At 44.4% G+C, this 22,904-nt stretch overlaps 1 protein-coding gene across 1 annotated transcript; it reads left to right on the top strand.

Annotated features, from left to right (window-relative positions):
• Window positions 1-1,134: 1,134 nt before the first annotated feature.
• FRZB (frizzled related protein) lies at window positions 1,135-21,775 on the top strand. Its single transcript, XM_074872646.1, has 6 exons — window positions 1,135-1,691; window positions 11,275-11,322; window positions 16,616-16,681; window positions 18,689-18,893; window positions 19,127-19,190; window positions 20,779-21,775. The coding sequence occupies exons 1-6, from the start codon at window positions 1,238-1,240 to the stop codon at window positions 20,887-20,889; spliced, it is 948 nt and encodes a 315-aa protein (XP_074728747.1). The 5' UTR covers window positions 1,135-1,237; the 3' UTR covers window positions 20,890-21,775.
• The last annotated feature ends 1,129 nt before the right edge of the window (window positions 21,776-22,904 follow it).

Below are 22,904 nucleotides of genomic sequence, written 5' to 3'. Positions count from 1 at the left end.
AGGGATCAATTCAGTCCTTGAAATGAGTACCTGCCTGCAGAGGTGGGCAAACGAAAGGCCAAATCCTTGTGCAGAGATGCTGAAACATGCAGCTGGTACATTCGCTCCACTGGCCTTATGACAACTCCCTGTTTGCTCGACATGTGCCATGTGCTTTCACTGGAGCCAACAGGGCTTTTGCAGCCGAGTTAAAGGGTTCACGGTTTCATCTGCAGTGACAAAAGTTAAAAAAAGCAAAAAAGCCTTTCCAGGCTTAGGACCCTGCCTTTCCCCATCTGTATCCACCGTTGCTTTCACAACCCATCCCCATTTTTGGTCTGGTTTGAGCACTGGCTGCTAGTCGGTGTGTTTCTCTTCACAGGTTTGAGGGCAGAAACTGAAGTACCAAACCCTCTCCTACTGCAGTCAGACCAGACCAAGCGCACCATCAAGCCGTTGCTTGATACCTTTGTAACTAGGAAGAATTTATTCAGTTGTTCAATGTTTGTTTAGATCAAGGCTCTTTTTTTCAGATCAAGTCAGGCCCCACGTTGTTGCACCGCTGCTCTGTGAGCTACTTCACCATCAGTATATGTTGGGGTTTTTTCGACCTTTTCAAAAGAAAGCACCCCGGCAGCCCCGCAGCATCGGCCTCTTTTTTAAGCCTCTCACCGCAACTCGGGGCTCTCCTCTAAAAACGCTCGCCCATGACCCCGCCAAGGTGATTTCTAACATATTCTCTTCCTCCCCGCACCCCCCCTCCTGGGGCACCGCCCCACGCCTGAAAACGGGCCTTTCCCACCCACGAGGGGACCGTATCTCCAGGCGCGTGGTCCGAAATCACTGCAGCCGCCTCCGCGTTGACCGCGACGTTTGTAGTTACGCAGAGGGCGGAAGGCGCGCTCTGTCTCGCTTTTTCAGCTGGGAAAAAAGAAACCTTGCCCTCCGCGGGGCGGGGCGGGGCCGCTCCCCAGGCTGCCCCCGACGGGGTTCGCCTTTGTTCGGCGGGGCGGCCCTGGGGGGGAGGCGGGCCGGGGAGGGGGGAGCGGGGGGGGAGAGGCGGGCCCCGGCGGGGGAAGGCGGGCGAGGGAGGCGGTCCCGGGGCGCGGCCCGTCCCGCCCGGCGGCGGGAGGCGCGGAGGGGCCGGGCGGGGGCAGCGCGGCCGCCGCCGCCGCCGCCGGAGGAGCCGCCCCCCGCGCCGAGGTCTGGGCGCTCGGCCCCTCCGCTCCGCTCCGCTGCGCTCCGTGGCGGCGGGGGCATGTGGCGGGGGCTGGCGGTACTGGCCCTGGCCGGGCTGCTGGTGCTGGGCCGGGCGCCGGCGGGGCGGGCGGCGGCCTGCGAGCCGGTGCGCATCCCGCTCTGCAAGCCGCTGCCCTGGAACATGACCAAGATGCCGAACCACCTGCACCACAGCACGCAGGCCAACGCCGTGCTGGCCATGGAGCAGTTCGAGGGGCTGCTGGGCACCAACTGCAGCCCCGACCTCCTCTTCTTCCTCTGCGCCATGTACGCGCCCATCTGCACCATCGACTTCCAGCACGAGCCCATCAAACCCTGCAAGTCGGTGTGCGAGCGCGCCCGCGCCGGCTGCGAGCCCGTCCTCATCCGCTACCGCCACGCCTGGCCCGACAGCCTGGCCTGCGACGAGCTGCCGCTCTACGACCGCGGCGTCTGCATCTCCCCCGAGGCCATCGTCACCGCCGAGGGCGCCGGTGAGTGCCCGGCGCCGGGGCCGCTCCGCCCGGACAATGGGCGCCGGCCGGCGGGGAGGGGAGCCCGCCCCGGGGAGCCCTCACCCTTCCTCCGCTCTTTCGGACTTCTCTCTAAGCCTCTTGTCTTCCCCTCCGCTTTTTCTCCCTCCTCTTTTCTCCGCCTTTACTAGCCGCATCGCTGCTGGAAAAGTTTGGCTGTTGGGAAGGAGGGGGTGTGACAAATGACAGCCCGGCCGGCGCGCTGGGGAGCGCTTCAAAGTGTGGGAGCGACAACCCTCGCTTCACGAAAACGGGAGACGTTTCGGTGTCCCGCTTCGGTATTTCAGCAGCAGCGGTTGCCCGCCGAGAAGCAGAGCCACCCAGGAGAGAGGTGCCGCGCTGGTCCCCGGGCCGCCAGCGCCCGCCCCGCCGCGCTTTGCTGGTCGCCGGCCGCTCGCCCTCCGTAGGGCCGGCAGCTCCCCTCCCGCGCCAGGCCATCGCCCCCCGGGCGCAGCCAGCGGGGTTGGGGGACGGGGCTGTGCCCCGAGGAGCCCCGGGCAGGAGCTGGGGGGCCGTGCTCTGCTCAGCCCCCCGCCATGCCCGTGCTGGCACGCAGGCAGCCGCAGGGGGGAACACAGCCTCCTCTCGGCGGTTGGCACCGACGGCACAGGCCGCCCGTCAGGTCCCCGGGCTCGCGAGTTACGGTCGGGAGAGGAGCTCAGCAAAGGCGCAGCCCTCCGCTGCGCTTCATTCCCGGTGTCCCCACGCAAGCCGAAGGCTGCCTCCAGCTCTGAGGCAGCTCCGGTGCGGCTCTGATGGTACCGGACCCCCGCGGGCACCGACGAGCCGTTGGAGCCCCTCGGCTTTCCCGCTGCGGCCCGTTTCCCCGGCTGCGCTCGCAGGGGTCCCGCGGGACGGCCGGCGCGGGGTGTCCGGCCGCTGTCCGGGGGTCCCGGGCAGGCAGGAGCATCTCTGTGCGGTTGGGTGAAGAGTTCCAAGCACCCAGGCCACCACGATGCTGCAAACCCGCTGTTGCTCGGGGACCCTGCTCTGTTAGGGCTGTGCCCCCATCACCCCTGCCTTTGGGCTGGAGCAGCTAGCGGGGCACAGCTCCAACGTGGTGAGCCGGGCACCACAGAAATATTAAATTGAAGGAGCTATTGAACAGGAAATTAAAGCAAGCTGGTGGGTGGTTATCACAAGTGAGCTTTGACCTTTACGAAGTAACCACATTTCCTGAGGAAAGTACTCGAGGAAAGCGTTTGCTGCTGGTGGAACCAAGCTGCGTTTCCTTGCTGCAGAGCTGCAGTGTCGGTGGGTCTGCCAGACCTCTCCATCAGAGGAGCGGGAGAGCTGAGCTGGGGCAGGGGCGCGGCTCAGAGGGGTCGGTGGCTGAGGCAGAGCAGCACCCACGCGCCCCACGGGCTCCCGGTGCTGCCGTCCGGCTCCACCGCGGCCCTCAGCTGCAGCGCCGGGTTGTGGGAGCTTGCTGGCGGGCAGCGGATCCCACCTCTCCATCCTTCCCCAGCAGTGGCCTGTGAATGAAAGGGGTTTTTTTCATGCTGTGCTCAGCACACTATTTGACTGTGCTTCTGTCCCATTACCAAATGCTTTATGTATCCCACTGCCAGCAATGCCAAACACTGTAATTCCTGTTTTCCTCTCCTAACAAATCTTCGGTCTGGTTTCCTGACCGTGCTCCCCAGCTCAGCCTTCCCAGGTAAGCTGCTCTCTCTCCACTCCTTCCCATTTATTTGTAGGCCAGACTAACCCCGCTCCTTCTCTGACTCCATCGAGTTACCCTCTCCACCTCTTGAAATCTCAATGACCGTACCATGATACCTCTACTCGTTACTACTATTTCTCTCTAACCCTTCTAATTGCTCCTCTCTCGCCTTTCCACCCTTCCTCCACCGCGCAGTTGTCCCCAGCCTGCAAACCCAACCATCTATTTTTGCCTGCAGCTCCCTTGCCGCTGCAGCTGCTGCTGCTCTCTGGGGACTGCAGACCTGCTGGGATGGTTTGGGGAAGTGCGGTTTTGAACACCAAGAACCTTTCTCTGCAGCATTGAGGTGCTTTCAAAACCGCCTTGAAAATGGCTCCAGACTGAGCGAGGCTTGGCAGGTCTGCAGTGATTTGAAAGCAATCGCATTCAAATCTGGAGGGAGGAAGTTTGGCTAAAATTGCCCCCGAGTTACCTATTTCTGAGGACCTTAGCAGTACAATAACCTCTTTGAGGGATTCCAGGGCCGGATCCATGAAAACTCTCTTTCAGTGAATGAGAACCTGATGACATTCTCATTTCTGGGCTGAAAATTTTGAACTGATGCATTATGCACCAGACTGAAAGAATCCTTCTTGAGGGAATAAAACTGCCCCTTTAGAAAGCAGAGTGAAGGATTCCTGTTCTAGGAAAAGGTAAGGTGAACACTTCCAAATTCAATTCCCCAATTAAAGGATTGCAGCCAAGTAGAAGATACAAAAAACCAACTGCCTCAGGGGGAGCGTGCAGAATACTTGCTCTTATTTTATCTCCTAAACGTTCCTGCCCCTTGTGTTGTCTGTAAACTACATCTATTAGAGCAGACAGAAATATAAATCCATTTTTTCATGGTATTCTGTTGTAGAAGAAATGTTTTCTTTTAGTCTTTGGAAGTGGATTCTTGATTTTTCTTTCATTTTTTGCTACCTGCAACGTAACAGGATTCTACTGTTTCCTTTCCTCTTGAGGCCTCTGCATTATTACTGGGGAGGGTTAATGCATTTGTCTAGTCCCTTCCATAAGGCAGCAGCCTGAAGGGTGACCTGGTCAGATTTTGTCCTTATCAGAGCAGGAACAGGGTTCAGAAAGCCCAATTTCCATTCCTTTTCCAGTATGAGGCCATGCATCTTACTTAGGAGCACACGGTTCAGCTGGGTGCAGGGGCCTTTCTGACCCTCGGGACACACTTTCTTCAGGTTGAGTCGCCTGCAGGAGGCTGCAGCGGGTTAACATCATGCTGGATCAATTATCGTCTGCTCTTCTGCAGCCAGGAAGAGCTTGTACAGACGCTCGCAAAAATTCCCCGTCACCATTAAAGTAATTGGTCTTGACTTTCATTTCAGTGACGACAAGTTGAAGATCATTTGAAGTTCACTTGACTTTTTTTTCTTTGGCTGATGTTGCGGTAAAAGATGAGAAATTCCTCTCCGATCAGCTGTATTCTCCGTGCCTAGTAGACGGTGGCTGTTGCAAAATCTGGAGAAACTGTGGTTAGCAACATCTGTGGCAAATCCCAGTAAGAAGTTCACTTTTGGTTATTGAGGCACAGGTTACGAGTCCTCCACAAACATCTTCTAGGACCTCTTTCCACGTGCAGCCCAGGTGGTAAGGAAGATCTAGAGGCTTCCTCTTTGCAGGAACGAGGGAGTTATTTGTGTCATTCTCCTGATGTTCTTCAGGGCTGCTGACACATTGAAGGGATGAAATAGCCGCTGCTATGTCTGTGGTGGAGAAGGCTGATAGGAACAGTAGAACTGCCTTGGTTAGGGCTCAGAAGAAGAGCTCTGCAGACCCCCTGGGCTTGTGCTGGTCTCCAAAACGTGAGGGTGAGCTGCTGTACCACTGCTGATACGGAGCTCTGACGTTCCTCAGATGACAGGCACCACCTTCAAACAAGCGTCCTGTGGGAAACATATCTATCTTTTTTTTTCATTATCTTTGTGAAGTGTCTGGGTTCCTTTACACCCAGGCAGCAGAGGGACTCCTCGGATGCGGTGTGGGTGTTCTGGAGGCAGGTGTGACACTGAATGTTCTGGCTTTTTGTGGAAGATCAGAGAAATCACAGTCCAGGATGGAGGATGAAAACGCCTCTTAGCAATACCTTAACTTCCCAGGTGTGAGATTAGTACGTGCTAACGTCCTCTGTACCTTACGGCTTTTATCCTGCATCCCTGTCCTGTGCTTTTTGGGGATTGGAAGTGGTTTGACTCACAGATACCATACAAGCTGTCTTGCGTATGCAGGAGGTCCCATTCACGTGCTCCATATATTTCAGTCTCTGTGTGCATATGCTGACTCTTCCTCACATCGATCAGATTATCTGCTTCCTTCGTTCAGGGTCCCGTCAAATCTTCTTTAGCCTGTGAAGCAGTGAGAAGTGCAGACAGACAAAAACTGTCTTGAATCTAAAATTTCAATAGCGGGACCTGTCTTTAATTTTACATGTCATAAATGACCAGCCTGAACACAGTCACTGCTGGTGTTGGGATGCTGACTCAGAAAAGCACTTCAGCGCATGTGCTTGGCTGCTACTGTCTAGCAGAGTGTTTATGTCTCAAGTGACATGTTTATTCCTGTTTTGAAGAGGGAACTGGCAATAAAAGGAGAGCAGTATGATGGGTACCGTGCGTATTGGAGGACGGATCCGTCAGTTGGATTTCTGTCTCATCGTATCTTATTTAGACAGAAAAATAGCTTGCAGGTGCATTGGGTTGTTGATGAGATGTTGGAGAAAAGGGAAGCACCATCACAAGGTATCAACCATGTGTAATTTATGTCCGAACCATTTTGGGTGATTATCGTAAGATGACTGAGGAGAACTCTGAATCTCTTAAAAAAAATACCACCTCTGTTAAACATTAAAGAAACTTAAAGATTATTCAAGTGATGACGTATTTTCTTAAATCTTATATGAACCCATGATTTCTCCCTGTAGGCCAAGTCCTCTGTACCTGCCTGTCTGCCTAGATGAATTCACAGTAATCCAGTGTGTGGTTTTGGCATTGTATGCTTAAAAGAAAAGTGAAGGAGCCGTTTCCCATGCTTGTTTTTCATATGTTATTAACTTCATTTCCAAAACAGTGGTTTCCAAACTCCAGATCAGATTTGCTCTGACTCAGACTTTGCATAGCTCTACTTATAGTAGCCGAAATGCACAGCGGTGTGAGGATAGTGTTTCAGACTGTACAGGGGATAAGCAGTCGTGCCCAGGTTGTCGTTTTAAAGTTGAGGTTTGATTTAGGTTTTTGCTCAAAACTCAGAAGCAGCATCATTTCTCAGTTAAAGAACAAAATCATTGCAAGCTGGAAGCCTTAAAGAAGATGGGAAAAGTAAGTAAGAGTATTTAAACCTTATTAATGATGATACCACTGATGGTGTTATGCTATCACTTCAGTTTGTCTGCCTTTGTAGGCGGAGTCCCCTAGAATGGCTTTTATGGTCTAGGCATCAAGTCAAGACCTAGGCCATTAATTGTCATTGAAACCCAGCGGGATTCGTTATGTGGAATAATTCATTATGCGGAGTGGTCATGTTGTCACATTGCAGGCTGCTCTGCGACTTGGAGTTGAAGTGATCTGTATCAGATTTTAATGAGGATCGATTTTCCTATTTGCTTCGCTGTGCATGTTTTTGCAATCAGATTAGCAAAGATCCTCTCCGTATTAAGATCAGAAGTGGATTACAAAGTCTGAATTCATACATATTTGAAGGTTTCTTAATTAATGGGCCTCACAGATGTCTCCATCTGAAGAAAGTGCCCAAGCAGCACCGCTGGCTGCGGTTTTGTTCTTTGGAGCAGGGTGCCTGGAAAGGCTTCAGTAATAGCTGGGCCATATCCTTTAATTGCAGTGACAATCAGGATCGTGTTACTTTTGGCCCTTTCTCTGCTTTTTTTTTTTTTTTTTTTTTAAATTTAAACTGTGATATAAGTAAGATGTTTGCTCAAAACTAAGTTGTACCAACTTGTTTCCCTTTTCCCAAACCTCTCATCCAAATCTGTGATCCAGGCATTGTTACTTTGTGTACTTACTATGCAAGTGGCTCCTTGTTAGTGGTTTGGGTTTTTTAATATAGCATCCCTCTGGAAAGTGATTAATTAAAATGGCTTATTGGAAAAAATCAGTTTGGATTTTTTCCCCTGCTCTTAAAATTTAGTAGGAAGCCTTTGGATTGGAGCTCTGGATAGTATTTCCTCTTTGGCAATCCTGCTAATCATCGCTGACAGATATTTCTTTCAAAAAGATTGTTTTGCATAGACAAAACTTGGCAGAGAGGTCACCTCAGAAGAGAAGTGGAACAATAGGAAGTCGGTTGTTTATTTTTAAAAACAACTTTTTTTCCCCCCTCTGCATTACAACTGGAGGTCTAAGCAGTGTGCATCTCCTGATGGAGAGAGGTCTCTGCCCGTTAGACTGCTGGGGTCAGGGGATGGGAAGTTGGGGTTGCTCACCCCCAGCTAAGATCTTCTGAGTGGCTGGTGGCAGGGCTGGCCCAGACCCTTTTCCCCGTTACTTCCCTGGTACATGAGAAGGGACCAGGCAGTATGAGCATGACCAGGGAAGGATCAGGGAGATGTGAAGCCTTTTCTGAGATGTGTTCTACAGTGGTGGAGGTCTCCGGTCCCCTGCACAAACTCACGCTACTCTCCATCAGTGGAAACTGCTCATCCCTAAATAAACATGAGTGCACTGGGAAAGATAAGCATCAAGGCAAGGCCAATACTTGCCTGGTCCAAGCCCTCGCAAGTAGGGAAATGAATCATGAAGTGATGTGTCAGCACCTGTTTACTCCTCCTTAGCTTGTTGACAGACACCGTGCTCTGACCACAATTGCAGAGGACAACGCACTGTGCACTGCAGCCTTCACACAGGCACAGAAATGGGAGCCGTTTCCATTAATAGTTCCTCTGCACGCATCTAAATTACTCTTGTGGCACAGCCAGCTGCTTCGTCAGATACCCACAACCATTGGTTTAGGGTAGGACAAGTGACCTGGCGATTGAATGTAGAATTAGGAAAGGGGTTGTGGTTGTGGCGCGTTGGAATTTGGTAAAAATAAAATAAGTTGTGTACTTAGGAGTGGCAGGGAACATCTGGTGGAAAGCAGTTTAGCTCCATGTTTGTTTGCAGGATCCGGCATATTGGGCATATTGAGTGTTTACCAGCCACTCCTTGCATCAGTGTGAGTTTGAAGGACAGTTCTGATACACATGAGCATCGTACCCTTGAGTGGGGTCAGGGAAGGCTGCAAACCCCTTACTGGGCTCTGGTTTATGTTAGTTGTAATTCCAGAGTGAATTGGGCTTTGATTTGCTCAAACACCGTGAAGTCATGACTGCTTGGATCAGCCCTTGGTTTAGGAAGGGAGAATGCACTTCAGGGCTTCTTTTTTCTTCCCCGTTCCCTCTGTGGATGTGAAGATGGTAAACATTTAACCTGATACTTCGCTTGCTTCCTCTGATGGTGAAAATTTTTCTGCCCCTGGTAACAATTTTGTTGGCGTAGGGATTGTGCTTTGGAGGTGTGAATGAACCATCCCTTTGTTCAGAACTGAAGTACCTATTTTGGTAGAAATTGTAGCATTCTGGGCTATGTGAAGCACAAGAAAGAGTTGCCTTGACTGTGTGCAAAGCCAGGCAGCCTTGAAGGCAGCCTGAGAAGTTGGCCAAGGCAACTGAAATGAGAGGGGCAGTGAATCTGGAGAGCTTTCTCTGCAGGGGTCTTGAATGCCCAGAGAGTGGTGAAACACCTGGGGCCAGTCTTAGGCACATGGAGAGGTAGAGCCACCTCTCTGTGGTCGGAGGCTGGGAGGTGTTGCAGACTCCTGTCTGCAGTGGGAGTAGATTATCAGACTAGAGACCCAAGTGCTCTCTGTGCTTTTACCATGTCAGAAGGAATTGTAGGTTTAAAGCTATTGTTTGGCTAAATGAACAAGACAACAGAGGATTGGCCCAGGAGAGGAAGAATGAGAAGAAATGCAATCATCCTTTTACTTACCATTTGCAAGAGGAAAACCATTTTAATTCCTCTTTCATCATGTCCTGGAATACTAGAAAGCACTTGATACAACATAAAATGCATTTAAATTTGATGAAGACCTCTTTTTTATCTTGGTAGAGATCACAATCTCTAATTACCACCTGATAACAACAGCTTTTTTAAAGTTTGAGAACAGCTCAGGTGAATAATCAAAACATGTAAGTAAGAATTAGTGTGTATACTAATTAGCGTGTTACTTTGACTTGTTACAAGGCACCACAGAGAAGCCTTACAGTTGCGTCGAAGTAACCTGATAACCAAAGACCATATTGGCTCCATGAAAATGTTGGGTTTTTCTGTAAACTAAGATCCTGCGGTAGTTTGGAACTTTCTTTGGAATAAAATGGATGTGATTTTTTTATTAGCAACAGGATATTGGATGTAAAAGAGCATCTATTCAATCCTTCTATGCTATTTTCTATACCCTTTGCTCTTTACATTGGTAGGAATAATTATTCCTGAAGTCTCAGTTTTTTGAAGTTAATTATTATGTTACTGAGGGAATTAGCTGTTTTTCAGATTTACTCTTGCCCTGACTGTCATTTAGCCATATCCCCATTTATGTAAAGGAAGTTTCACATTGCTATAAGTAGTATAAATATGCATTAAGGTGGAGATTTTATTATTTTTTTTAAAAGAGGATGGCCAGATTAGAAGATTAACTAAGTAATATTAGATTTCTTGCAAGCAGGTATTTTAAAAATGTATTTATAGAATTTGTGATTAAATAATGGCCCCAGCCCTTAAAATTTAGTCCACACATCTAAACCCTTCACCTATACTGAGTATTGTCGGTGTCCTGGGCTGTTTTAGAGCCAAATCCTTACAGGTCAAGCTGCAAGAGGGGAGCTTTTGTTACATGGTCATGTATTCATTTGTCCTATGTTGTAAAAGCAGTGGTGTTGCATCCATGATAATGTAAGGATATAAGAAAGGTGATGTTTGTATGATACCAGCTGCCAGAGTTGAAAAAACTACATAAACATTTGGGCATGCAAAGTGAAAGAATGGCTTTTTCTTTGAAAACTCGTTTGTTTTTCCATTTTATGTGTCATTCTAGTAAAGTATACTGCCTCTCTATCAAATCCTGTTTCTTGCATTTATTTTTTCTGTAACTTGTACATTATGTGCATTAACATACTTGTTTTTCATGATTATGTAGAAGTCCATTAAATTGTGGGATTTAATAAACAATAGGTTTGAAATGGTGTGTTTTACTAATGTGGGACACATTCCACTTATGAATATGTCTAACAGCAGTTCTTTGGGCATAGTGCCTTTTTTTCCTTATGTTCCTTATCTGTCCTTCAAACTAATCAGTATGTTTTTAAACTGAGGGGAAGGGGAAGGTCTGAAACATTTGTTTTGGCATTTGCTTCAACGATATGATTGTGGTTGGTTTGATTTCCTCAGTAACCAAAAAAAACAAACCAAAAGTAATTTCTCCTTCATCATCTAATTAAATGCAAACACTACGTGTATTTTTTGTAGGTGCTCTAAGTTCATGCCATAAATTTCCATCCTTGTGCTAAATCTGCCAGATTGTGCACCAGTAGAAATGGGGTGTTTAATCTGCTTCAGCGTTTAACATGATGTGCTGGATTTGGGTAAAATTCGGATAAGAAATAGTGTTGACTTTAACAGGCTGGCCTGTAGAACTTTACAATCTCTTTATTAATTAAGTTATTACGTTTTAATATACTAAATCTTAGAGAAAGAGAAAACATTGTAATGTGGGTGTATTGAAATAATCCAATATTAAAAATGCTAACATTTCTTTACATATTTTACGAATCCATGCCAGATTTCCCTATGGATTCTAATAACGGCAACTGTAGAGGCGCCGGCATCGGTAAGTACACTTTTATAAAACTGTATAATAAGCTATAATCTTTCAACTCCTTTTAATATTTGATTAAGAGGGGTACTAAGTGATGTTTAAATACTCTGTCTTGTCTGGGAATCCTGTAGACTGTGCTTCTGTATCCCATGGGCAGGTGGGATTTGGGGCTGGTCAGCTTGTGGACCTCAGCATACAACTCAATTAACTCTTCAGCCCACCTTTTAGTGCTCATCACTTCTGCTTTTGTCAGGGCAAAATTTCTGTCAAATCAAGAGGGCTGTGCTGATGTCATTAAAAGTTTTATCTTGTACAGTGACAATGATTATTAAATGGATTTTCACCGGCCAAACCCAGTGAAGATAATGGTTTATTCTGACTTTAAATCTTGCAAATTAAATTCAGCCCTGTTTGTAGACGATGGCAAAACTCCCGTTAACTGGAGGAGGTTGGGGCTGAGACCTTCTGAGACTGGTTTTATTCCAGCAAGTCCCCTGTTGCTTTTTATTTTCATTTTGGTTTTGCTGGAACTGAGCAAAACACCTTGAGTGTTACCACTAGTCATAAGCAATGCAAAGAAGCAAAGCCCAGGTTGGTAGCTAATAGATTATAGGAATGTGAAATCATTGCTCAAGCAAGCCAATGACTATAGGTTTCCTTGAATTTTATTACGATTCCTTCAGAAGTTTTCGTCTTAGGCCTTTGTCAAGAAGATGACACTTGGAAACCTAGTGTTGGGCATCATGTCTTTCCTTTTCCAGAGGAGTTGATGAGCGATAGTGTGCAGTGATGCTTAGTTTATTAATATAAACACCTAAGTATGATTGTGGAACATAAAATTAGATATCTACATAAAATTGGATAACTTCAGCATTAATCTCTGTGACCAAATTGTAAAAAGGTATTAATAATGCTGTCCTGGTTTTGGCTGGGACAGAGTTAATTTTCTTCCTAGTAGCTTGTTACAGTGCTGTGTTTTGGATTTAGTATGAGAATAATGTTGAATACACACCGGTATTTTAGTTGCTGCTGGGTAGTGCTTATCCTAAGTCAAGGACTTCCCAGTTTCCCGTGCTCCGCCAGCGAGGAAGTGCACAGGAAGCTGGGGGGGGAGCATGGCCAGGACAGCTGACCCGAACTAGCCAAAGGACTATTCCATACCACAGGACATCATGCTCCCTATAGAAACGGGGGGGAGTTGGCCGCGGAGCAGATCACTGCCCGGGCATCGGTCCGCGGGTGATGAGCAACTGCATTGTGCATCACTTGTCCTTCTTGAGGTTTATTTCTCTCTCTTTTTGTTAACTTCCTTTTCATTACAATTACTATTATTATATTTTGTTTCAGTTATTAAACTGTTCTTATCTCAACCCACGAGTTTTACTTTTTTTTTCCAGTTTGCCTTCCCATCCCACCAGGGGGACGGGGGGAGTGAATGAGCGGCTGTGTGGTGTTTAGTTGCTGGGTGGGGTTAAACCACAACAAATGCCCAGCTTATAATACAGTTTTAAAATGTGATCAGTAGGTGCCAGTGTGAAAGTAGCTATGTAGGTGCAAAATGTTATTTAAATTGCAGTGTACTTCCTTTAGAAAGCCATCTACAATTACAAAAACCTGATAAAAGTAAGCCCCTTAACAAGCTTCACTTTAAATTGCCTTGAGCATTGGACCTTGTCTGAGAGAAAAATCTTTCTAAAGATTTTTATTACTAATGTTAGTATCTTCCTAGTTTTAAGCCACTCTGAATTGCACGGCATTGAGAAAGTGTGGATTTCATGCTCTACAGTGACTGTACAAAGAGCATACAAGTTTCACTTTGAGTATGAAAGTAAAACTGGATACATTCAATGTCACCTTATATCAAAAATATTAAGCGTATCTTTAGCACTGCCTGTCCTTGGGGATATAGACAGCATGTAATACCAGTAAGTGACCCTGGAGTGGAAGAGAAAGGAGTAAGATTCAGTTATATTGTTGCTGTCATGATGCTTTTCAACTAGTGAAAGCAAGACCAGACCTAAAAAAATCCCATCCAAAAAATAGGGTGAAGATGCGCAGAAAAACTGATGAAGAAAAGGAAGGCTAATATTTTTATCGCTGCCTTTTGCTGTACAAACATGATTTCTGGTTCAATGCACTGCACCTGTTTCAACTGACAAACACAGTTTAACCACCTAGAAGGCTGTGTTTCATAATTGCTTTATTTGTATGTTCGGTAAAGTAAATTTGTAATTCTGCCATTGTAAACAGAATTTTTTCTTTGCAAGTATCAACCTGATGTGTTTTAAAAAATCCTGCGTTCTGCTGTGTGGTTCTGGAGCACACTGCATGTGCTGCTGTGTATGGTTGCAGTGAGCAGTGCTTGTGGGTTACCCCTCTTCGAGGCACCTTTTATCCTTGCCAGTGTCCACTGGCAAAACTCTGAGGAAGCCTTCTGAGTCTGCCCAGGCTTTTTGGGGGGGGAGCTTTTTTACCTCTCTTGGCAGTAAGCTACGTTGTTGTCTGCTTCATCAGATGCTTTTCAAGTCATTTTCCAGAGGTTTTTTTTTATCCTTAGTGTATCAGGGAAGCATTTGCCAGATTTGAGTGCTTGCACCGATCAGTATTACAGCCAGGTTTTAGATTGTGCACGCACATATATTTAAGATGGCATGTTTCATGGTAGCGTTTCATGGGGAAAACACTTTTTCCAGTGTAGCCCATTTGTCTTGGCATTTACAGGGAGAAGTTTTCAAAGGTATAGATTTTGAGCTTTTGTTAGTCCTGTGTTGACTTGTATTAGAAAAGAACAGTTAATCAGCTGAGATCTCAGTGAAAACTGATGTGAGCCTCTGCTGCTTGTCTTGGTTCTTGGGATATAAGGCTGTTGTGATCCCAGAGCTCTTCTGGTAATTCTGGCAGCTTCAGAAGAGACTGTCATGTAAGATGGGACTTTCCCTCAGCATCAAGAGATGCAGGACAATTTTATAGCCACTTTTCCCACTCCCTGGGGAAGGCTCAACTTTGCCAAAAACATGCATCAATCAAATATGTATTCTCTAATACTCATGTTGGGCTTCCTTTGAAAGTCACTCTAGCAGGAATTGGGAGAGAGGAGTTGGTTCTAAGCTCTACAACTGACTTTATGACTGACCTTGGCGAGTGACTCTGTGTTAGTTTCTGTATCTCTAAATAGAAACTAGGAATAATGCAGCATTTTGTAAAGTTCTTTGAAATGTAAATTTGAATAGCACTAGGGCGCCTAGGAGGTATCCTTCATTTAAAAACACAGGCAGGTCTATAATTTGTCTCTAGAACAAGACTAATAAATTATATTCCTCAGATTAATAAAATAATCCAGTACCATTTTAAAATTGAGGGAAATGTGAGGCTATGTATTCTTGTCTTGTAATTTAGACTATTTTATTCTACTTGTGCCACAGAGCAAAGTGCTGTAGAGCAGGAGAACGTTGAAGTGCACGACCTGTTGGACTTGAACGCTGAGATGCCTGCATGAATGTGGATCACAGGAGCACAACTTCTGTGGCCTGTTTTGAGGCAGTTTATAAAATGGGCCATAATTTGGCCTAAAGTATGCATGAGCTCCCACAGGCAGAAGGGAAGCCAAAAATCACTTCCCTTCTCTGCCTTTATTATTTTAACACAGTCTCATACAAAAGCTGAAGTCTGTAGGACTCTATATATAGATTCCTGAGGATGTGTTTGAAATTCAAGGAAACAATATACTCTTCTTTTGAAATGTTCTCCTCTTTCCTGTATTTTTTTTTGTATTTTCAACTACAAAAATTCTTTTAATAGAAAATAAATAATGATTTCAGAAGTCCATAAGCGTATGATTCCATCTCTTTTTTTTAATATGCAGAAATCATATATAACAAATAAAAGTCCTTTTTCAGACTCTTCACGTTGGATTTAACTAAATCACTAGTTTATATGCATTGGTATTTTAGAACGATGGTGTATAGAAATAGGCTGCATTAAGTCTACTTCCACTTAAATGCTAATTCAAATGTCAAAATAGATGACCATGTGTATGTAATACTGGGACCTGCTGTTTGAAAAGACTCCACCAAACTCTGCTTAGGCACTAGCTTGAAATAAGTAAATATTTGCATTAGAACAGCCAGCCATGAAATATTGGTGGTGTTAATGAACGCATAGGTCTGAAGCTTCAGCATTAGCACTCCCTGGCTCTAATGAAAATGTTTTTACCTCCGTCATTGTTCCCAGCTGTCTGGAAGCTGCACCACTGGAAATGCTGTACTGACAGTGCTCATTTGTATTGTCTTTTGAAGGCCATCCTCACTGCCATAAGGGCTAATAATTTCCCTGTTTTAATTAAACCCCGAGGTTCTGGGTCATATTAAGATTGTGTAAAATTTACACAAAAATTGAGGAAGAGTCCAGAGCAGGATCAAAGGTAGCACCAAACCCTGCAGTAGTCAAGTGAAGTCCTTCAGCCTCTTAATCTCTCTTAAACCTCCTGCCAGATGCCGCTGAAGAGACATGGTTGAGGTTTCATTTTGCCAGGACCATCCCAGAAGCAGTCAGAGCAGGGAGCCATGTGCTGCTTGGTCCTACCAGCCTCTGACAGGCTTCCTCTGTAGCTCTTAGACATCTTCAGGTGTAAGGGGGCTGTGCCACTGTAAGAAATCTTACAGTGCAGCTCCAAAGATAAACTGTACATTGAGAATTAGCCACAAAAATCATATTCCTTATGGTGAACGCCTGCTAGCCGGAATATCCCAGTTTGCTAAACCAAGCCGAGATATGTAGTCTCCAATCGAATCTTAAATCGTGCCCTTTTCTTTCTGTGTCTGTATTACGGTCTGTATGATTAAAGGTACTGAAAGGAGGGCGTTCAGTAAGTGTGGTACAGAGGAGAGAATGGCGTTGTAAGGATATGGAATCGCAGCACCTCCGAGACCAAGATTGAACCTTGAATTGGCTTAAAATGGAAGATTTTGTCATTTCAGACTCCAAGTCCTTGTGTCTTTGTTGTTGTGGTGTTAGTTGGTTGTAGTGGTTTGTGGGTTAGGTGGTTGTAGTGGTTTGGTTTGGTTGGTTTTTTTAAATTTCAGTGTGTCAAGTTTTCTCTTAGAAACCTTTAAGCTCTTTTGGACAGTTCCATGACATCTTCCAACAGAACAGACAAGGAATGCCCTGTGGTTGTTAATATTTCACATGCCTGTAATAAACAAGTCAATTCAGTGAAATTTTCATTAGGTGTGAGTTTGAGGTTGTGGGGAGATTGTCACTGAACATATGCTTTTTTCTTTCTAAACAAAACTTTCTGTTTTTATAGAACGCTGCAAATGCAAGCCTATAAAAGCTACCCAGAAGACCTATCTACGCAACAATTATAACTACGGTAAGAGCAGCTGCATGGCCAGCTCCCAACATTTTTAAGGCTACAGTAAGGGGAAAATTTTCATTAAAAAAGCCTATGGTTCCAATTACTGATGGTTAATCCAGTGGTGCTTATTACAGAAGGAAGATGTGGCCTGAAATATTTCCAAACTGGAAGGATGGAGAGGATTAGCTTAATATGTTAGTAAAACAGTTAGTAAAATCAGTGTCAGCACAGGCATTTGGGGTTGGTGCACTTCATTAGTGTGAAAAGTGATGTGACAAAAATAATGTTGTGGGCTGCTATGCCTGAAGTGCCTCTGATTTCCAGCTCTGATGTGCTCTGCTTTTGCAGAAAGGATGTTTTTACTAACTTTCAGGCCTATGAGCTCACCATGGGGTCTAACAGACATATAAGGTTCTTTTCTCCTCACATATTGAAGGCAGCAATAAGCATTTTGGCAGCTGTTTTATGCTGTCAGTAACACCTGTAAACATGCATGGTGTCCATTATTATGTCTTCACTTGTCCAAATTGTCCTGGTCTTCAGGCATATCACAAGCTCAGGCTGCAACTTTTCTTCATACTGTTTGTTTTAAGCAAATTAGGCTGATGAAACCAGTGAATACCTATCACAGGAACTGAACAATTGGGCCTATCCTTTTTCCCATTAGTCATGTGAATAGCCTTAGGCCCAGTGAACTTAAAGACTTCATTTAAATGGTAGTGATTGCGTAATATTTATTAAGATTATGCATTTATACAACTTGTCAGATAAGCTTCTTTTAAAAATAGATCCTATTAAAAGCTAAAAAATTATAATTGTACTCAGTCAAACATAATTGTTACTTTTTAGGTGACTAGTCAGTTTTATGTTGTTTTGGTGGATTTGTTTGAAAACGAATTACAAAGTGACTGTTCTCTAGTGAGTACCTGCACACGGTAGAGAGTCGCTGAGCGTGCTACTGCCCATCTTTTCAAGCTTTTGAAATTGAAGAGGTTTCAAAATGCATTTGAAATAACTTCAAAGTAAAGCAAGATTTTGTTTTGAAATCTTACAAGGTTTTAAGGAAGTGGATCACTTGGGGTAAATTGTGTATATTAAATTACTAAGTTACAAGTTACTAATTGTTGGCAGCTGTATTTAATGTGGTTGCAATACATGCTGGTTGCTGGTCTTTATGGGCAACGCATGTGAAGAGAGGAGATGTGTAAGTCCATGGAAGAAACTGGGAATCTGGGGAATCTGCTATTTGTAATGTAAAGGGACGCTTGTTTGCAAGCTGTGAAAGATGTGGCATTCTCTAGAGCATGACCTCTGGACTGGCTTTGCATTTGCATGTGGTATCAGTTCACTGGTCACCATGCGACAAACAAAAAGAGTTGCCTTTGAAAGGCAATTTTTCCTCCTATGCAACCTAAGGCAAAAAGAAAGGGTGAGGGAGGAAACAATTAGATGGGTCATCAGGTCAAGATCAGGAGTGTTTTGAGTTCCTGAAGAGCAGAGCACATTGGTGCTGGGTCACTGGAGAGAGAATATGAAAGGTAAGGGCTTGTCATCCAGCAGAAGTAGTGATATGAGAGGTTTTAATGCACATTCACGTTTCATGAAGGGTTGAGAGGGACAAATTAAGTTTGGTCATCTGTACTGCACGTAGTCAGAGAGGGAGCAGTTGCAGCTCGAGAGAGGAGGAGAGCATACAAGGAATGAGTTAAATGTATTGAAAAGTGGAAAGGGCGAAGAAGAAGGGATGCTAAGTTAAAGCCCAACTTAAACAGGATATAAATCCAACTGGTACATAACTCCTGCTCGTGACCATACTGTTACGAGATACTGAGCTACTGGACCCTCCTGGTGGAGGATGAAGTAATGAAGTGAAGAGATGGGGGCAGGGACATTGCTGGAGTTCAGCTAAGCTTTTGATAATGGACCATGCAAAAGACTAATCCCAGAGGTCACCAAGAACGGCTTGGGGGTGACCTGCATTATCTGCTGCTGTTAACTACACTCTTTGTGACTTTTTCTCAGTCATTCGGGCTAAAGTGAAGGAGGTGAAGACTAAATGTCACGACGTCACTGCAGTAGTGGAAGTAAAGGAGATCCTAAAATCTTCCCTGGTGAACATCCCAAAGGACACTGTAAACCTTCACACGAACTCCGGCTGCCTGTGCCCACCGCTCAGCACCAACGAAGAGTACATCATTATGGGCTATGAAGATGAGGAGCGCTCCAGGTAACTCTTTCTGCATCGTCCTTGGAGCATATTTGTTGTTTGATGCCCTGCCTGTAAAGCTGAACTTCAGAGTCACCAGGAAAGGAAAACTTTGTGACTCTCTGTACAGCTCTTAGTGGTGTTCAGGGGGTACAAGGCTCTCTGCAGGCACAGAGACCTTAGTCTTGTGTGTGTTGGGTTTTGTAGCTTGTGCATGCCTGTTGGTGGAGTAACTGGTTGTCTCTGTTGTGTAGGTTACTCTTGGTGGAAGGCTCCATAGCTGAGAAATGGAAGGATCGTCTCGGTAAAAAAGTAAAGGTAAGAAACTATCTCACCAAAAGTCAAATGTTGCAGATGCCATGAAACATCTACCTAATCTTTTCAAAATAAGAGAAGAAAATACACGTGCTGACCCCAGTTAATTAATATCAAGTATCAAAAATTAACTTGGTGTGTTATTTCCTGTCTTAGTCAGAAATGCATGCTAAATAAGCTAAAGGGATACATTGAATTACCCCAAAGTACACCAGTGTAGCAGCAACCAAAACTTCTGTCTCAAAAAAAACAAACAGTAGGCGTGTTTTAACTCCATAAGCAAACTGTGCATTCTGCAACACATGCCTACTTAATTGGGATGTGATACTAATCAAAAAAAAAAGAGGCCTTTACAAATGTTTTCTAGGCTAAGTCAGAATTATACTTTTTGGATTTAATATTCTTTAAATACAGTTCTCTTGCCAAACTGTGTGGATTAGCAACTATTTTAAATTTACCTTCCTGGCTTAGACGAGGGAGGTATGTGACAACGAAGTCATGACATAAGGACTTGGAAGCAATGAGCTCAGATGCAAGCAATATATGAAAATAAATGTTTTCTGATTTAAATATATTCTAATGCCTTCTGAGTTCTGAGGGGATTGCCTTTTTAAGTTTTGATGCACTGCAAAGTATCAGTGATTTTGACATTGTTAGGAGTGTCACTGTACACAGAACATTCTTATTTGGAAACAATTTCTCAACTGTTGATTTGACATAACGGTTGTGCCTGTGCAAACCAGTCTCCTCTTCCACTCAACACTTTCTTCAGCGGTGTTGATGGTGACTGGCAGGAAAATACTGTTCTGATTCCAAATGCAAGATACTCTGTGCCCGTTTGTCACATCCACAGAGATTACATGAGTGAAAAGATAGGGGCATCTTAGTCCAAGTTGTTGTTTGATTTGGCAGAACCTGATGAAATCCAGTGCTGCAGAGCAAATACCGCGTTACCGCTGTGGGCTGACTTCTGCTCAGTTCCAGTTCTGGGGTGGCAGTGTCATTTGTTGAGGTTTCTTTGGGAACTCACTTACTGCTTACTTATTTCCTTGTGGCCTGTGACCCGCTGCCTCTGCCCTCACGCCCAGCCTGGGGCTGCTGAGGACCACACCATGTCGCCACTTGCTTCTCATCATAATCTCCTTTTCCAAAAGCATCATCAGTTGTACCAACTGTATTTATTAACTTTTTTTGTACTGCAGTTGCTATTACCTGGAAAAGTAAATTTCAATTAATAAAAATCACTTGACTATTTTTTCATCCTGCTTTCCCCAAAGAATACACTAGTAGCTTCATCTAAATGTTATTATTTATAAGGTGAGATGCTTTTGTGCTGAAGCTATTATGCCTAGTATCAGCCCCTTCATTCACAGAAGCTACAAGAAATCCAGGGAATGGTTTCTCTTTTTAAAGTGACTTTTACCGATAACCTCACATTCCACCATTTGAGCCCAATCCAGGGTAACACAGTGGAAACAGGGATGAGTTTTTTTTTTTTGCTGCTGTTCGTAAAGACACGCAGTTGCTTTACATACGACTTGTTTTTTCTTCTGAATGCTCTTTTGTAATTTCTTTGCCTTTCAATATGCAGCGCTGGGATCAGAAACTCCGCCACCTGGGGAAGGGGAAGGGAGAGCCTGGACACAGCGACTCGGCTCCGAAGCCCGGCAAACCCAGCAGTGCCCGACAAGCGCGTAGTTAGGTGCGGGATGCATTGACATGCAGTGGACTATCTACCGACACTTCATTGTTGGAGCAGCAAAGGAGAAATTGCACTATTGCACGTTATATTATATTGTTTACTACAAAATAATGTTTTAGGTTATATTAGTTTTTATTCTTTCTCTTGTTTTCTGCCTTTTTTTTTTTCTTCGGATGTGTGCAAGCTCTGGAAATATATATTTTTTTCTGTTACTAAGAACTGCCTTTATGAGATGGGGAAAGATAAGGACATGTTGAATTTACCATTTTGTCTCCTGAATCTTCTTAGGGAGAAATTTCTGATGCAAGCAGGAATGAGATCTGGCCAAGACCATTGCTTAAAGTCATGACTCACACAGGGTTTCCTCTTCTACATTTTCTTGGTCAGTGTTTGCTGAAACTTACTGTATTGGGGGGAGGTTGTTATCTGGTTTTAAGTGCATAATTTTTTATTCTGAAATATAGAAAGAAGTAATGTTAAGAGAACTGTTTTAATCAGTACGTCTTTGTTAAGTTTTCTTATAAATAAACTACTTGTGTAAGCCAAAGTCTAACTTAAAATACTTCCTGCGACAGACACGGTGTGCTTGTACACAGGGGACCTGGGTTTTCCAGTGCTCTGGACCTTGCAGGAAATTTTGAATAGTTCTGTTACCCCAGGATGTAATTTATAACATATTTCTTCTCTTATAATGGCAGTTTTTTTCCCCTTTTCTTTGTTTTCTCTGCTGAGTTGTAGGAGTAGACTGACTTACCAGGCCTGCTTCTCAGTACAGGTCTGCACTTTATCCTTTTGATTTTGTGGTGTTATTCTTAAATCTGTGCCTACATAAACAAGTGTTCAATGCTCAGTAAAATATGTCCAATAAAAGAATTGTAGTTGCCAACACAGACCTTATCTGACTTTTGAACCAACATCATATTTTTTATATTACTGTTGAAAATATAAAAAGCAAAAAAACTTCATTTTTGTGCTTTTATAGAATTCTTTGCAGATAGTGCCAACGTATTTTAAATTATCTTCTGTTTTCCTATTCTCCCATGCTCAAAAGAAATTAAAATGGGGTAAATAAAAGAACAGTCCTCTTTGCTGTAGTCAACAGAGGGGAACCCACTCTATTTAAGATGCAAATGGCTGTTGCTTTCTCAGCTGTCAGTACTATCTTAAGTGCATTAGAGCTGCCTTTCATTAAGAAAACAGTGTTGAACTGTTAGGTAGTTTGAAAATATGATTATAATAAGTAAACACAGAAATATTTAGGAATATTTATAATGATGCTATTTTAAGATTTCAGTTAATAACCAGAGGTCTCAGGGCAAGTTTTCCATTGGGCTGGATACCAAGCAAGTTGAAACAGAACTGTTTCCTGCAACACTCAGATACTATTTTTTTTTTTAAATTAAAAATAAAGGGCTAATTTAGGGGAAAGATTGGCTCTGAAGGCTAGCAGTGGAATATTAATCCTCCAGCTAGTTCAGTGTTTGCTCAGGGTACTGCATGGGCTGGCTTAGAAGCTGCGGAAAGGACTTTCAAAGAGGAAGCTGAATTAGAAGAATAAGAATTATTTAAGCAACAACAAAGCTATTCCCATTTGAAAACATCACTGTGGTGCATTTTGGACATTGTAGCTTGGTGCTTCCGTTCTCGTCTACTCTGTCACCTGGTCCCTGTGTTTTCCAGCCATGCTACCAGTGAGCCTGTCTCTGCCTGTGGTGGTCACAGTATGGCAAGGCGAGCATCAGCACCGAAGCAGCAAGTCCTATGAAGCCCATTGTCAATCATACTTAATTATTGGGCTTTGGACTTTCTATTTTTTTTAAGAAATAAGTGAAGCAGGCAGTTACTGTGAGAAGGAAAATATGCTGCACAAAAAGCCAAAAACCAGACTTCTGAGTAATCTTGTTTACTACTGTCCCCATTCTCGGACCCTTCTGAAGAAAGCAAAGGAGTTCGGTATTTTACATCTTGCTTAATTATGTCTCAGTTTGAGATTCACGTAACCTCTCATGCAATTT

Source organism: Strix uralensis, chromosome 6, assembly GCF_047716275.1.
Source record: "Strix uralensis isolate ZFMK-TIS-50842 chromosome 6, bStrUra1, whole genome shotgun sequence".
Lineage (NCBI taxonomy): Eukaryota > Metazoa > Chordata > Aves > Strigiformes > Strigidae > Strix > Strix uralensis.
This window is presented reverse-complemented; position numbering and strand designations above follow the sequence as displayed.